This window comes from Pristiophorus japonicus, chromosome 1 (assembly GCF_044704955.1).
Source record: "Pristiophorus japonicus isolate sPriJap1 chromosome 1, sPriJap1.hap1, whole genome shotgun sequence".
Classification (NCBI taxonomy): domain Eukaryota; kingdom Metazoa; phylum Chordata; class Chondrichthyes; family Pristiophoridae; genus Pristiophorus; species Pristiophorus japonicus.
Window position 1 is genome coordinate 151,942,767 of NC_091977.1, and position 16,514 is coordinate 151,959,280.

The 16,514-nt window shown below is 44.4% G+C and overlaps 1 protein-coding gene across 3 annotated transcripts in view; it reads right to left on the minus strand.

The window, feature by feature from the left end:
* wdr36 (WD repeat domain 36) overlaps positions 1-16,514 on the minus strand; it is a 176,769-nt gene that overhangs the window by 20,818 nt on the left and 139,437 nt on the right. For all 3 annotated transcript variants that reach the window (XM_070883956.1, XM_070883949.1, XM_070883962.1), the window contains 3 exons: positions 12,338-12,457; positions 8,603-8,684; positions 1,636-1,823 (listed from right to left, as the gene is read on the minus strand). In XM_070883956.1, the coding sequence (XP_070740057.1) occupies positions 1,636-1,823; positions 8,603-8,684; positions 12,338-12,457 (390 nt within the window). The remainder of the gene's footprint in view (positions 1-1,635; positions 1,824-8,602; positions 8,685-12,337; positions 12,458-16,514) is intronic.

Consider the following 16,514-nt stretch of genomic DNA (forward strand, 5'->3'; position numbering starts at 1 on the left):
CAGCCTTCCAGTCACAAAAAAATCCAACCATTACCTTTTGCTTCCTGCCTCTGAGCCAATTTTGGATCCAGCTTGCCATTTCGCCCTGGATCCCACGGGCTTTTACTTTCGTGACCAGTCTGCCATGTGTGACTTTATCAAAAGCTTTGCTAAAATTCATATACGCTACATCATACGCACTGTGCCTTCATCAACCCTCCTGGTTACCTTCTCGAAACATTCAATCAAGTTAGTCAGACACACCTTCCCTTAATAAATCCATGCTGACTTTCCTTGGATTAATCCATGTCTTTCCAAATGAAAATTTATCCTGTCCCTCAGGATTTTTTCCAACAATTTTCCCACTGACTGGCCTGTAATTACTCGATCTATCTCTTTCTCCCTTTTTAAACAAAGGTACATTAGCAGTCCTCCAGTCCTCTGGCACCCACCTGTAGCCAGAGAGAACTGGAAAATGATGGTCAGAGCCTCTGCTATTTCCTCTTTTGCTACTCAACAGCCTGGGATACTTTCATCCGGGCCTGGATTCTGGATTCCCAGTTGATGACAAGGCAGTGAAGAATGGCAAACTATTGGAATTGGCACATGAAGCCACCAGGATGCTGTTAATCTGCATATTAGTCCTTGGGCATTGAAATCCATGGTTTGGGAAAATGCTTTGTGGATAACCATCAATGTAGTATGCTGACAGCAAATCAGAGAAAGAATGGGACAAATGGCCTCCTTTCGTGCCGTAAACTTTTATGATACTATAGGTCCGTGTTTGAAAGCAATGGCCGTTTCTTACCCAAGGTGCGATATGATTAAATCACTGAAAGAAGTTACAAGGGAGAAGGTGCAAGTGAAATGCTGACAACAGTTATGAAACTTTCATCTCATTTCACTCACACAAATAGAGGTACAATGACTCGGTCATGAGTGAGGCAAAAAGTTTCTTTTGAAAATATTCAAGTTATGTTGGCATTTAAAGTATTACTAACAATAATGTTTAATGCTAAAGTTAAACTAAATAAAGTTACGGTTAACACTACTGCAAATATTAACTGGATTCTACAACTTTTTTTTACATGATTGCTTTTTCATTAAAATATCATTGTATTTCAGATACTTCACCTCTACACAACAGTCACTTGTGTGTTACTGCCAGTCCATTTAGCCCTATGGGCAACGGTAATATCCACTGCATCCTCAAGTTCCAAGTTCTTCATATGACTTCAAGTTGATATTCAACTAATAAATTATATATCCCGCGGTATGAATTATAAATATTTACAACATATACAAATGATGATGGAAAAGGTAGATTACCTATTGGGATAGGTCATCTTCATTACTCATATATAATGCATCCTACACACACCAATACTCTATCTGTGTAATTGAATCTATTTTTAAAAGCTGGAGACTTTCAGCCTAGATTTTGGCAATAAGATGTTCAATGTGAGCAGCAAAGAATATTTCCTGGAGAAAAATGAACAGGCTCAGATCCTGTTTATATAAAATAGAAGCTGGAAATTTATGTGCATGCTCAGCATGTGGCTTTCCAAGAAATGCTGGGTTATGCTCCTAGTGTGTGGAAAATACAAAATGAACAAATTTTTCTGTTTCCAAACTTTCTTGGATAACTCTAATTACCTTTAGGTACAATGCCAGGTAGGCCTGAGCCAACTCAAAATCACGCTTGGTACCAAGCATGTAGCTGATCATTTGCAGAAAGCTCTGCATCACATCCAAAGAACCACCTCCTTCTGGGGCCAAGCCCCTCAGCTCAATGTCAATATTCGATGGTCCCATTCTTTTCAGAAGTTTAACTGCATGGTCATCTGCAAGGAATTGAAAAAAAAATGCTTATTTCCTTTGAAACCTTTAGTTTGAAAATGCATTTGGTTACAATTATTCATAAAAGCCAAGATAGTCATTTTTGAATTCCAAAACACAGATGATGCTGCAAAAATATCACCTGCAACTGGATTTCTAAAGCAGAACCAGCTAAATGTGGAGAATCACACACCGAGAAATACAGATGTCGGAGCCTATTCGCCCCATTTAGCTTTGCTATTATTTTGTAATAATTTATGAACTAGAATGACAGTAAAACTAGCAGAATCCCCAAAGACAGGAATTGTTACAGGAAAAAAAACCAAGGAATTGGTCACTGGTGTTGCCATATGACCTAAACCTTGCATTTCATTATAGATTTATCTTGAAAATGACTGCCTGTATCCATGCAGCAACACTGGCTTCCTGGGAAAAAACACATTAAAACTCCAGATAGACCAGATGGATTAACAGAATGTTCCACTCTTATGCCTAGCTAATCTAACTGTAGAAAAGCTGGAGACTTTGTTTGAATATAAAAGGGGTCAGAGGGTCTAGTAAGGAAGAGGAACTGAGGGAAATCTTTATTAGTCGGGAAATTGTGTTGGGGAAATTGATGGGATTGAAGGCCGATAAATCCCCAGGGCCTGATGGCCTGCATCCTAGAGTACTTAAGGAGGTGGCCTTGGAAATAGCGGATGCATTGACAGTCATTTTCCAACATTCCATTGACTCTGGATCAGTTCCTATGGAGTGGAGGGTAGCCAATGTAACCCCACTTTTTAAAAAAGGAGGGAGAGAGAAAACAGGGAATTATAGACCGGTCAGCCTGACCTCAGTAGTGGGTAAAATGATGGAATCAATTATTAAGGATGTCATAGCAGTGCATCTGGAAAATGGTGACATGATAGGTCGAAGTCAGCATGGATTTGTGAAAGGGAAATCATGCTTGACAAATCTTCTGGAATTTTTTGAGGATGTTTCCAGTAAAGTGGACAAAGGAGAACCAGTTGATGTGGTATATTTGGACTTTCAGAAGGCTTTCGACAAGGTCCCACACAAGAGATTAATGTGCAAAGTTAAAGCACATGGGATTGGGGGTAGTGTGCTGACGTGGATTGAGAACTGGTTGTCAGACAGGAAGCAAAGAGTAGGAGTAAACGGGTACTTTTCAGAATGGCAGGCAGTGACTAGTGGAGTGCCGCAAGGTTCTGTGCTGGGGCCCCAGCTGTTTACATTGTACATTAATGATTTAGACGAGGGGATTAAATGCAGTATCTCCAAATTTGCGGATGATACTAAGTTGGGTGGCAGTGTGAGCTGCGAGGAGGATGCTATTAGGCTGCAGAGTGACTTGGATAGGTTAGGTGAGTGGGCAAATGCATGGCAGATGAAGTATAATGTGGATAAATGTGAGGTTATCCACTTTGGTGGTAAAAACAGAGAGACAGACTATTATCTGAATGGTGACAGATTAGGAAAAGGGAAGGTGCAACGAGACCTGGGTGTCATGGTACATCAGTCATTGAAGGTTGGCATGCAGGTACAGCAGGCGGTTAAGAAAGCAAATGGCATGTTGGCCTTCATAGCGAGGGGATTTGAATACAGGGGCAGGGAGGTGTTGCTACAGTTGTACAGGGCCTTGGTGAGGCCACACCTGGAGTATTGTGTACAGTTTTGGTCTCCTAACTTGAGGAAGGACATTCTTGCTATTGAGGGAGTGCAGCGAAGGTTCACCAGACTGATTCCCGGGATGGCGGGACTGACCTATCAAGAAAGATTGGATCAATTGGGCTTGTATTCACTGGAGTTCAGAAGAATGAGAGGGGACCTCATAGAAACGTTTAAAATTCTGACGGGTTTAGACAGGTTAGATGCAGAAAGAATGTTCCCAATGTTGGGGAAGTCCAGAACCAGGGGTCACAGTCTGAGGATAAGGGGTAAGCCATTTAGGACCGAGATGAGGAGAAACTTCTTCACCCAGAGAGTGGTGAACCTGTGGAATTCTCTACCACAGAAAGTAGTTGAGGCCAATTCACTAAATATATTCAAAAGGGAGTTAGATGAAGTCCTTACTACTCGGGGGATCAAGGGTTATGGCGAGAAAGCAGGAAGGGGGTACTGAAGTTTCATGTTCAGCCATGAACTCATTGAATGGCGGTGCAGGCTAGAAGGGCTGAATGGCCTGCTCCTGCACCTATTTTCTATGTTTCTATGTTTCTATGAAACTTGGGTTAAGAAAGGTCCAATACAAGGAGAAAACAGCTTTTAGCTGGGGAAATGTGAACGGGCCTAATGGTGCAAGTCTTGAAATGTTAGAGGATCACATCCAATGCTTACCTGCAATATCGTAACAATGTATGTTTTCATGTCTGTGCTCTGCACTTGGTTTTTCTAAAAACTTGGGCTTCAATCCTATGGTGTGTGGAGAATGTGGAACTAAGGAGAATTTTATTTATTGTTTCTCCTATTTTCCCAATGTCTCATGTATTTTTTACATGGCGAGCTAATACTTTCGGACCCACGCATGACCAAATAGTTATTGATGGTCATGGGAGACAGGAGTAAATAATAATGTTCAGAGAATGATAGAAAAGCAAATATATGTGGAGGTTTAAAAAGATAAAAGGGCCGAAATTGCCCCGCAGCCTATCCGGAGACGGTATCCTTCTGGGCCCAGATCAGTTAACGCCCAGCGTGGAATTGTCCTCAAGGCAGAGCGCTGTCGTAGGCGCTCCACCTCGTTGGAGGGGTGCTCCCGAGGAGTCAGTGCTGTGCCACAATGCCCCTCCCCTTCATTTAAAGAGAAGGCCTCTGCGGACTCTGCAAGGCTCTTTGGTGGCCACCAGGGACAATCTCAATTGGGCCAGTGGCCCGCACGCAAAGAGAATTGCCGGGCTGCATGATGGCGGCCACGTTGAGATGTGGGTTGCCATTGCCATAGCCGATGGAAAAATTGGCCATCCACAAAAAAATGCCGTCTGGGGGCGCACACGCGCGCCCCCCCCCCCCACCTTTATGGGGCATCCCGGACGGACGTCAGCGCCTGTGCCAGCCTCATGTCCCGCGGGGCAATTTCCCCCGTGGGGCCGTGAGGGGTCAGCGTGCATGATGATGATGATGTAATCGGCAGGTGCACGCTGGCCCGGGGCGCAAATCATAAAATCCAAATCGCCCCAGCCGCCACCTGCGGGTGAAAAGGCAATTGTACCCCGTTAGCGCCTACCTGTGGCGCAAAAAAGGGGCAATATCGGCACCCAGGCCTTTGAAGGATAACTTTAAATGCTTTTATACTTACCTAATGAAGATTAAGAATTAAATATATGAAGCTAAAGAAAATATGGGCACCACCAGCATTACACTGAACCAAAGATGAACCAGGAATAGAATTGGAAATGTGTTGATGGAAAAATGAAAGATCAATAGAATAGAGATGTAATTAGAATGGGACATCGACTAGGAGATCAAAATACCAGGGCAGAATACAGAAGACAATACATAACAAAACACGTGGAGGAATAGCAATTTAAGAGAGAGAGGTCAATAGCAGAAAAAATATTCATCAAAATTAGTGTGTTGTGGGGTGGGGGTGGAAAGAGAAAGAATCCAGAGATCATAAATAGCATTGACATTGAAATGCTTGAGAACTAAAGAAAAATGAGAGGAACATAAAAATATTGGATTTTAAAAGAATAGACCAAGAAATTAATAATTAGTGAAATCATCATCATAGGCAGTCCCTCAAAATTGAAGACGACTTGTTTCCACTCTAAAAGTGAGTTCTTAGGTGACTGAACAGTCCAATACGGGAATTACAGTCTCTGTCACAGGTGGGACAGATAGTCATTGAAGGAAAGGGTGGTGGTTGGGACTGGTTTGCCACACGCTCCTTCCACTGCCTGCGCTCGTTTTCTGCATGCTCTCGGCGACGAGACTCGAAATGCTCAGTGCCCTCCCGGATGCACTTCATCCACTTAGGGCGGTCTTTGGCCAGGGACTCCCAGGTGTCGGTGGGAATGTTACATTTTATCAAGGAGGCTTTGAGGGTGTCCTTGAAACATTTCCTCTGCCCACCTTGGGTTTGCTTGCCGTGTAGGAGTTCAGAGTAGAGCACTTGCTTTGGGAGTCTTGTGTCAGGCATGTGAACAATGTGGCCCGCCCAATGGAGCTGGTTGAGTGTGGTCAGTGCTTTGATGCTGGGGATGTTGGCCTGATCGAGGACGCTAACGTTGGTGCGTCTGTCCTCCCAAGGGATTTGCAGGATCTTGCGGAGACATCGTTGGTGATATATCTTCAGCGATTTGAGGTGTCTATTGTATATGGTCCACGTTTCTGAGCCATACAGGAGGGCGGGTATCACTACAGCCCTGTAGACTATGAACTTGGTGGCAGATTTGAGGGCCTGATCTTTGAACACTCTTTCTCAGGCGACCTCGCCGTCGATGTCTGCCCTTACTGATAACAGGCTCCCGAGGTATGGAAAGTGGTCCATGTTGTCCAGGGCCACGCTGTGGATCTTGATGACTGGGGGGGGGGGGCGGGCGCAGTACTGTGTGTCTTACGGATGTTTAGTTTAAGGCCCATGCTTTCGTACGCCTCAGTGAAGATGTTGACTATGACTTGGAGTCAGCTTAAGGTAGGAGCGGGGGGGTGCGGTGAGTGCTAAAATTCAAATTGTCTCACATAAACCCTTTTTGGGGGCTCTTGGATATTTTGCTTGCTCTTTCACAACTCTATATGGCTGTCTGAAGAGTACAGTTAATGGTCATTATCCTAAGCCTTTGAAAGAGCACTGCTCGCAGCTGAACCCTTAAACAAGCCACTAGTATTGGGCTCAATTTTCCCCAGTGATTTGTGCCGTTTTTTTTGAGCAAGCTGCTCTTTTTGGCCCAAGTTGAAAAACCACAGTTTCCCCAATCAATTTGCACCAGTGTAACTCAGTTAGTTACGATTTTTTTAGGTCAGTTTTTTTTTCAGCTAAAGGGGGCGTAACCAGCCACCTACACCAATTATGGCCAGTTAGGGAATTTTGGCCAGCTGAGAGTTACTCCAGTTGTGCTTAGGCCAGCATATGTGGCCTCTGCAGAAAAACCTTCTGGAGAGTTAAGGAAATCAGCACAGCAGGTGCCTGGACACAGAAAGAATTGAAAAACACATAGCAGCAACTTACCTCCAACCCCGCTCGATGGCTGTCCGGTCCCATTCTCGGTCCCCGGTTCAGACAGACAGACAGAATGTGTGTGTGTCCGGGGCTGAGAATGGGACCAGATCAGGAGAATGGGGACCGGACCGGCAAGCCATTCATAGAAACATAGAAAATAGGTGCAGGAGCAGGCCATTCAGCCCTTCGAGCCTGCACCACCATTCAATAAGATCATGGCTGATCATTCCCTCAGTACCCCTTTCCTGCTTTCTCTCCATACCCCTTGATCCATTTAGCCGCAAGGGCCATATCTAACTCCCTCTTGAATATATCCAATGAACTGGCATCAACAACTCTCTGCAGTATTCAGGTAGGGTTGGAGGTAAGTTGCTGCTATGTGTTTGTCAATTCTTTTAATGTGTTGGGAGTTGTTCGTATGCTTCATTTTGCAGCCTCAGCACGCATTGTGTGCCTTGTTACCATGGCAGCCTGATCTTTTTGGCGCAGATCAAGGCTCCACCGCCAAAACTAAAGGTTGGATTATGCCACGCCAAAAATGAAAAAATCCAACAGGGAATATTTTTTTGGCATACTTAGGCACCCCCCCCAAAAAATTGGGCGTAACTCTTCAAGTAGGCCAAAAAAATGCTTTGGGGAAAATTGAGCCCATTGATTTTATTTTCCTTGATTTGTTTGTGTGCCCTAATAAATATATTTTTTGGGAGGTTCTCCAACCAACCCTATTTTCAGGATAAAACCAGAAAAAGCTACTGTCTAGAAACAGAAACTACTTGCAAAGTGTGAAACTGCAATGACTTTGTCAATTGCCCTACTCTTCTGGAGAGATGCAATGCAGTGGCAAGAGGTGTGAGGAGCAACATCAGTTGAAGGGAAACAAACTGATGCAATGGTGCAGATGCTGGGGCTTTATATCATATGGGAGAAAAAGACCATCCCATTCATCTACCTCATCAGTTTCATATGTATGCTAAACACATGGTTTATCCAGAAGAAATCAAACAAGGCTTTATTCCCACAATATATAGAGAATCTAAGAACAATATGCGCTGCATCTTTATTTTTATCTATGTTATCTGTATAGTAGTGTAAGGTTGAGCTCTTAACAAATCAGTAACAGTATAAAAGCCATATGATCCCCATACATCAGAAATACACAATTCTAGCTTGGTCATTTGTAGCAGATGCCAAGTAGTAGCAAGGAACTTTCCCATGCAGGAAAGAAAAGCTGTGGAAAATGGATTCCTGCACAACCTCCATGTCCTTTCCAACTGCTTTTTTGTGGCTAACACAGGCAGAAGTTAGGGAATATGTCACTTTCACAGCCACAACATAATGTAGAGAACCAAGTTGGCAAAACAGAGTAACTTATTAAAAACATGAGATCTATGCTTCTTTGCTAAGATTTCTATATATGCTCACAACATTGGAAAAAGATGGTACTCATAAGAATCTAATTGTTTCATGTTGATTTGGTCTTCTTGAAGACCACTAACTTACTATTCTTACATGGCATAGCCCAATGTTAGAAGTGTAGAATACTGACAATATACTTTTAATCAATAAAAGGGATACACCAAGCACATTCAATTTAAGAAAAAACATCAGCTACAAGTTACTTACAATTACTGGTGTTTAGAGCACCCTCCAGCTGCATGTACAATTCTGTTTTTTGTGCCAATATGCCCAGGTTTACCACTTTGGACTGAGAATAAGATAAAAAGATTTAGTAGAATTGAAGAAGATTTCACATTCTTTACTCTGATTTCAGAACTTCCTTTGCATCGTACATATATATTTTTCAATATTACAGAACTGAATTCCAATCTAGAAAATATCCTAAATTTATTTGTACATTTTGGAAAAAAGATTTAGAACACAAAATGCCACAATGGTTCTGATACTTATTAATTTCTGAATCTATGTAGAGAATGTTATAATCCAGATTACATTAATATTTAAACAATCCTCCATCACAGTGCATCAGATACACTCAATGGGCTCAAGTTTCAGACCACCGCTAGTACGGCACACATCGGAGAGGCCCGCTTAATTTGTAGAACTGAAAAAGCACTAAATACTTACCTCGCGATTCTCTGATATCTGTAGGCCTGTTTCCAGCTCGGCGCGGCAGGAGCTGCTGGGGGCGGAGCTACAGCCCTGCGCCAAAAACAGTGCTGGCAGCTGCGTGCGTGCACAGTGGAGGATGTGCGTGTGCGCAGTGGCTCCTGGCCCTTCCAGCGCGTCCTGTCTCCAGGAGACGACCCTATCCCTGGCCGAAGGGACGTCGCCCTTAACTCGGGCCGAGTGGCCTGACAGCCCTTACCTTGTCGTCGGCGGGGCCCGCCCAGCATCTCGCTGTGGGCGGGCCTCGCTCGAAGTCCTCAGCGGCAGCCGGGCATCTTCTGGGTGCGGGCCCCACCCTAAGTGGCGTTGTCGTCATCGGCAGGGCCCGTCTGCCCGGCATCTCGCTGGGGGGCGGGTCCCGCCCAAAGTCCTTGGCAGCGGCCCGGCATCTTCTGGGTGCAGGCCCCGCCCGAAGTGGCGCCGTCGTCGTTGGCAAGGCCCGCAATGATCGAAATTTTTGCAATGATCACTCCAAGTGAGTATCTTGTCTGGAAGGGCGGGGTTCGATGGCTATTTAAGAGAAAGGATTGTGTTGTGCATTCAGAAGGATGTTGTGGGAGCGTGGATTCTTTTGTGCCTGTCCGCCCGGCATCTCGCTGGGGGGGGGGCGGGCCCCGCCCTAAGTCCTCGGTGGCCTGGCATCTTCTAGGTGCAGGATGAAGCTGTAAAGTTTTTATGGAATCAAGTTCAGAGCCTCCAGGAGTGGCAGATATCCATGACCCAGAGACTGAATGTAGTACTGCACTCTGACACAAAAGAATCCACGCTCCCACAACATCCTTCTGAATTCACAACACAATCCTTTCTCTTAAATAGCCACCTAACCCCCGTCCCCCCGCCCTTCCAGACAAGATACTCACTTGGAGTGATCATTGCAAAAATTTCCTGATTCTGGCTTTCGGTCTTCAGACACCACCCACAATTGTTTCAAGATTCCCTGAATTCTTGTCAAGAGTTCCTCAGAAGGGAGCACGAGCATAGTTGTAGAAGCCTCCCGTGAAATTGTGAAAGAGGACAATGAGTGTCTGACTAAGGAACTTGTGGAGCCAGTAGCCCTAGATTCCAGCCACACAGAAAGCAGTGATGAGAACTCAAACAGTCCTGGGCGGCGATCATCTGCTGGGTGCGGGCCACGCCCGAAGCGGCGTTGGCGGGGCCCGCCCGAAGTCCTGGGCGGCGGCGGGGCCCACCTGACCGGCATCTCCTGGGGGGTTCCGTCCCAGCAGGCTGTTGGAGGGCTCCCGGTGCTGCAGTAGGTGAGTAGAAACTTAATTTTTTTTATTTATTGATTGATTTTTTATTATTTTTTTTAAAACTTTTTTTAAAATTTGATTTATTGGTTGATTTATTGATTTATTTATAATTTATTATTGATGATGGCTTTTTATTTGTAAAAATGAAGTGTTTAATGTTTGTAAACTGCGCCCCGCCCCCCCCCCCCCCCCCACCGCCCCCATCGCCTAATTTATAGGCCCCAAGTTTCCACATGATTTGCTCCTGATTTTTAGGAGCAACTGGTGGAGAATGGAGTATCTTAGAAATCGCAATTCTCCACATTTAAGTTTTCTGCAGTTCTAGTCAGGTAGAACAGTTTCACTTTTGAACAGAATTTTTTTTTCAAAAAGGGGGCGTGTCCGGCCACTGACGCCTGATTTGAAAGTTTCCACAGTGAAAACGTACTCCAAACTAACTTAGAATGGAGCAAGCGAAGATTTTTGTAGGCCTGAAAAAACCTTGTCTACACATTAAAAAATCAGGCGCAGGTTACAAATTAGGCGTCGGGAACGAGGTGGGGGGGGGGGGGGGGGGGGGGGGGGGAGGGAAGTCATTAAATTCTACAATAAATCCTTAGTTATACTTATACAAATATTATACAAATAATTCCAACCTGAATAAAAATTTATAAGCAAAGAAAAGATTAAATAAACCATGTTCCTACCTGTGTGAAAGTGCTTCAGGCAGGGAGAAGGCTGCAGGAAGCCTCACAAGTTGGGGCAGCCGTTCCCGACGGCAGGGTAGGGAAGGCAGTAAGGGCCCGACCGACAGCAGCGGGGGGAGGCAGCCGTTCCCGACGGCGGGGGGGGGGGGGGGAGGCAGCAGGGGGGAGGCAGTGAGAAGGCTGCAGGAAGCCTCAGAAGTTGAGGCAGCCATTCCCGACGGCGGGGCGGGGGCGGAGGCCCCCCCCTGCCGTCGGTCGGGCCCGTCGGGAAACGGCTGCCTCAACTTCTGAGGCTTCCTGTAGCCTTCTCATTGCTGCAAGAAGCCTCAGTGCTGATCATGGAAGGGCAATGTGGTTTTATTAAAAAATGTTAAAAATTGAACAGCTACAAAGAACTACAAAAATGGCCGAGTGCCAATGTTTCCTTCACACTGTGCATGCGCGAACGCTCCAACGCGCACGCGCAGGGTTGCCGGCACAAAAAAAACTCATTTAAATGGTACCTGCCCCCTCCTACTTACAAAATCAGCCCGAGTGGTAGGCTCCGCGCCAAGCTGACATCGAGCTGCAAAGCGCTCGAGAATAGCACGTTTTTTTTCAGGCGCCGTTTTCGGCGCGAAAAACGGGCGCCCAGCTCGGAGGGGTGCCTGTTTTGCCGCGTGTGGAAACTTGGGGCCAAAGTGTGGGCAAGGTTTTTCTGAGCGTACAAAAATCTACACTTACTCCAAACTAACTTAGAATGGAGTAAGTTTTTGCTGTCGAAACTTGCAAAACAGGCGTAAGTGGCTGGACATGCCCCTTTAAATAAAAAAAAAAGTCTGTTCTAAAATGGAACTATTCTAACTCACTAGAACTGGAGCAAACTAAATGGCGAGAATTGCAATTTCTAAGATGCTCCATTCTAAACCAATTGCTCCAAAAAAAATAGGAGCAACTCAGGCAGAAACTTGAGCCCAATATCTGTATTATTAATCCAAATAAATTACATTTTTGCTGCAATTTCTAAAGGAAAAATCTTGTTTTCCTTTTGTTATGATGAAATTAAGATGGATCTAGTGATGCCAGAACCAACTGGGTGTATATTTTTAAGCAACAGATTTTAAGTGCCACTTGATAATTTTACTTCTGACATCTCTTCCACAACTGTAACATTTTCAAACCAAGAAAATCAAATTGCATAGAAGAGCATAAATGTCAAAAGCTTGCAAAAGGCTCAAACACCAGGTCTTTGCCTGTCTTGAATAATGATATCACCATAGACATATATCAAACACTCTTTGTTTCCCTCCTACCTGGCCCTCCGCAGTTTGTTGTTCTGCAGCAGCAAAGTGAGGCACTAGGCCAGGAACAGTTGGAATGAAGAAGGGAACAGATTTGGGCACTTTAGGTGGTTCCTTGGGTTTGTTCCTTTTCTGTAGATCAGCCAAACAAAATAGATGAATGATCAGAACATTGTGATTTTAAAATGGCCATCAAGATAAGTTTTACTAAAATATATGATGGCACCTTTAGTTTGATATATCATTCTAACCAATTAAAATTATCCCCGAGTTCTCAAATAACTTATGGATAATGAAAGTATGGCTTATGATAAAGGTATTAGACAAACATTCAAAAATAAAGTAAACATTTAATTGAAATTTAGGTAGTAAGCAATTTACAACATTGAAACTATGAATAAATGAACAAGACCACATATTGTAAGCCATCAGTGGGATGTGTACAAAACAATATATGTGCACAGAAGGCAGAGTAATAACAACTGATTTAACTTTTTTCCCTAAGGCATGTTATTTTCATATCATCATCATCATCGAGAGTCCCTCGGAACCGAGGAAGACTTGCTTCAACTCTAAAAATGAGTTCTTAGAACATAAGAACATAAGAATTAGGAACAGGAGTAGGCCATCTAGCCCCTCGAGCCTGCTCCGCCATTCAACAAGATCATGGCTGATCTGGCCGTGGACTCAGCTCCACTTACCCGCCCGCTCCCCGTAACCCTTAATTCCCTTATTGCTTAAAAATCTATCTATCTGTGACTTGAATACATTCAATGAGCTAGCCTCAACTGCTTCCTTGGACAGAGAATTCCAGTGATTCACAACCCTCTGGGAGAAGAAATTCTTTCTCAACTCGGTTTTAAATTGGCTCCTCCGTATTTTGAGGCTGTGCCCCCTAGTTCTAGTCTCCCCCACCAATGGAAACAACCTCTCTGCCTCTATCTTGTCTATCCCTTTCATGATTTTAAATGTTTCTATAAGATCACCCCTCATCCTTCTGAACTCCAAGGAGTAAAGACCCAGTCTACTCAATTTATCATAAGGTAATCCCCTCATTTCTCGAATCAGCCTAGTGAATCGTCTCTGTACCCCTTCGAAAGCTAGTATATCCTTCCTTAAGTAAGGTGACCAAAACTGCACGCAGTACTCCAGGTGCGGCCTTACCAATACCTTATACAGTTGCAGCAACACCTCCCTGCTTTTGTACTCCATCCCTTTCGCAATGAAGGCCAACATTCCATTTACCTTCCTGATTACCTGCTGCACCTGCAAACTAACCTTTTGGGATTCATGCACAAGGACCCCCAGGTCCCTCTGCACCACAGCATGTTGTAATTTCTCCCCATTCAAATAATATTCCCTTTTACTGTGTTTTTTTCCCCCCAAGGTGGATCACCTCACACTTTCCGACATTGTATTCCATCTGCCAAACCTTAGCCCATTCGCTTAACCTATCCAAATCTCCTTGTAGCCTTTCTGAGTCCTCTACACAAGCCGCTTTCCCACTAATCTTAGTGTCATCTGCAAATTTTGTTGCACTACACTCTGTCCCCTCCTCTAGGTCATCTATGTATATTGTAAACAGTTGTGGTCCCAGCACTGATCCCTGTGGCACACCACTAACCACCGATTTCCAACCCGAAAAGGACCCATTTATCCCGACTCTCTGCTTTCTGTTCGCCAGCCAATTCTCTATCCATGCTAATACATTTCCTCTGACTCCGCGTACCTTTATCTTCTGCAGTAACCTTTTGTGTGACACCTTATCGAATGCCTTTTGGAAATCTAAATACGCCACATCCATCGGTACACCTCTATCCACCATGCTCGTTATATCCTCAAAGAATTCCAGTAAGTTAGTGAAACATGATTTCCCCTTCATGAATACATGCTGCGTCTGCTTGATTGCACTATTCCTATCCAGATGTCCCGCTATTTCTTCCTTAATGATAGTTTCAAGCATTTTCCCCACTACAGATGTTCAACTAACCGGCCTATAGTTACCTGCCTTTTGCTTGCCCCCTTTTTTAAACAGAGGCGTTACATTAGCTGCTCTCCAATCCGCTGGTACCTCCCCAGAGTCCAGAGAATTTTGGTAGATTATAACAAATGCATCTGCTATAACTTCCGCCATCTCTTTTAATACCCTGGGATGCATTTCATCAGGACCAGGGGACTTGGTCTACCTTCAGTCCCATTAGTCTGTCCAGCACTACCTCCCTAGTGAGTGATCATCTCAAGGTCCTCCCTTCCCACATTCCTATGACCAGCAATTTTTGGCATGGTTTTTGTATCTTCCACTGTGAAGACGGAAGCAAAATAATTGTTTAAGGTCTCAGCCATTTCCACATTTCCCATTATTAAATCCCCCTTTTCATCTTCTAAGGGACCAACATTTACTTTAGTCACTCTTTTCCGTTTTATACATCTGTAAAAGCTTTTACTATCTGTTTTTATGTTTTGCGCAAGTTTACCTTCGTAATCTATCTTCCCTTTCTTTATTGCTTTTTTAGTCATTCTTTGCTGTTGCTTAAAATCTTCCCAATCCTCTAGTTTCCCACTAACCTTGGCCACCTTATACGCATTGGTCTTTGATTTGATACTTTTTTATTTCCTTGGTTATCCACGGCTGGTTATCTCTTCTCTTGCCGCCCTTCTTTTTCACTGGAATATATTTTTGTTGCGCATTATGAAAGAGCTCCTTAAAAGTCCTCCACTGTTCCTCAATTGTGCCACCGTTTAGTCCTTGTTTCCAGTCTACTTTAGCCAACTCTGCCCTCATCCCACTGTAGTCCCCTTTGTTTAAGCATAGTACGCTCGTTTCTGGCACAACTTCCTCATCCTCAATCTGTATTACAAATTCAACCATATTGTGATCACTCATTCCGAGAGGATCTTTTACGAGGAGATCGTTTATTTTTCCTGTCTCGTTACACAGGACCAGATCCAAAATGGCTTGCTCCCTTGTAGGCTCTGTTACATACTGTTCTAAGAAACAATCCCGTATGCATTCTATGAATTCCTCCTCCAGGCTATCCCCTGCGATTTGATTTGACCAATCGATATGTAGGTTAAAATCCCCCATAACTACTGCCGTTCCTTTTTCACATGCCTCCATTATTCCCTTGATTATTGCCCGCCCCACCATGAAGTTATTATTTGGGGGCCTATAAACTACGCCGACCAGTGACTTTTTCCCCTTACTATCTCTAATCTCCACCCACAATGATTCAACATTTTGTTCATTGGAGCCAATATCATCCCTCACAACTGCCCCGATATCATCCCTTATTAACAGAGCTACCCCACCTCCCTTCCCTTCCTGCCTATCTTTCCGAATCGTCAGATACCCCTGTACGTTTAATTCCCAGTCCTGGCCACCTTGCAACCATGTCTCTGTAATGGCCACCAAATCATACCCATTTGTAATGATTTGTGCCGTCAACTCATTTACTTTATTTCTAATGCTGCGTGCATTTAGGTAGAGTGTTTTCATCCTAGTTTTTAAACCATGATTTTTAGTTTTTACCCCTCCTGCAGCCCTTTTATATTCAGTGGCCCTTTTTGTTTCTTGCCTTTGGTTTCTCTGCCCTCCACTTTTACTCATCTCTTTTCTGACTTTTGTTTCCCTCTGTCTCCCTGTATTGGTTCCCATATTAGTTTAACTCCTCACCAACAGCACTAGCAAACACTCCCCTAGGACATTGGTTCCCTTCCTGCCCAAGTGCAGACCGTCCGGTTTGTACTGGTCCCACCTCCCCCAGAACCTGTTCCAATGCCCCACGAATTTGAATCCCTCCCTGCTGCACCACTGCTCAAGCCACGATTTCATCTGTGCTATCCTGCGATTCCTACTCTGACTAGCACGTGGCACTGGTAGCAATCCCGAGATTACTACTTTTGAGGTCCTACTTTTTAATTTAACTCCTAGCTCCTTAAATTCGTCTCGTAGGACGTTATCCCTTTTTTTACCTATGTCGTTGGTACCAATGTGCACCACGACAACTGGCTGTTCTCCCTCCCTTTTCAGAATGTCCTGCACTCGCTCGGAGACATCCTTGACCCTTGCACCAGGGAGGCAACATACCATCCTGGAGTCTCGATTGCGGCCGCAGAAACGCCTATCTATTCCCCTTATGATAGGGGATTCAATCACTATCGCTCTCCCACTCTTTTTTATGCCCTCCTG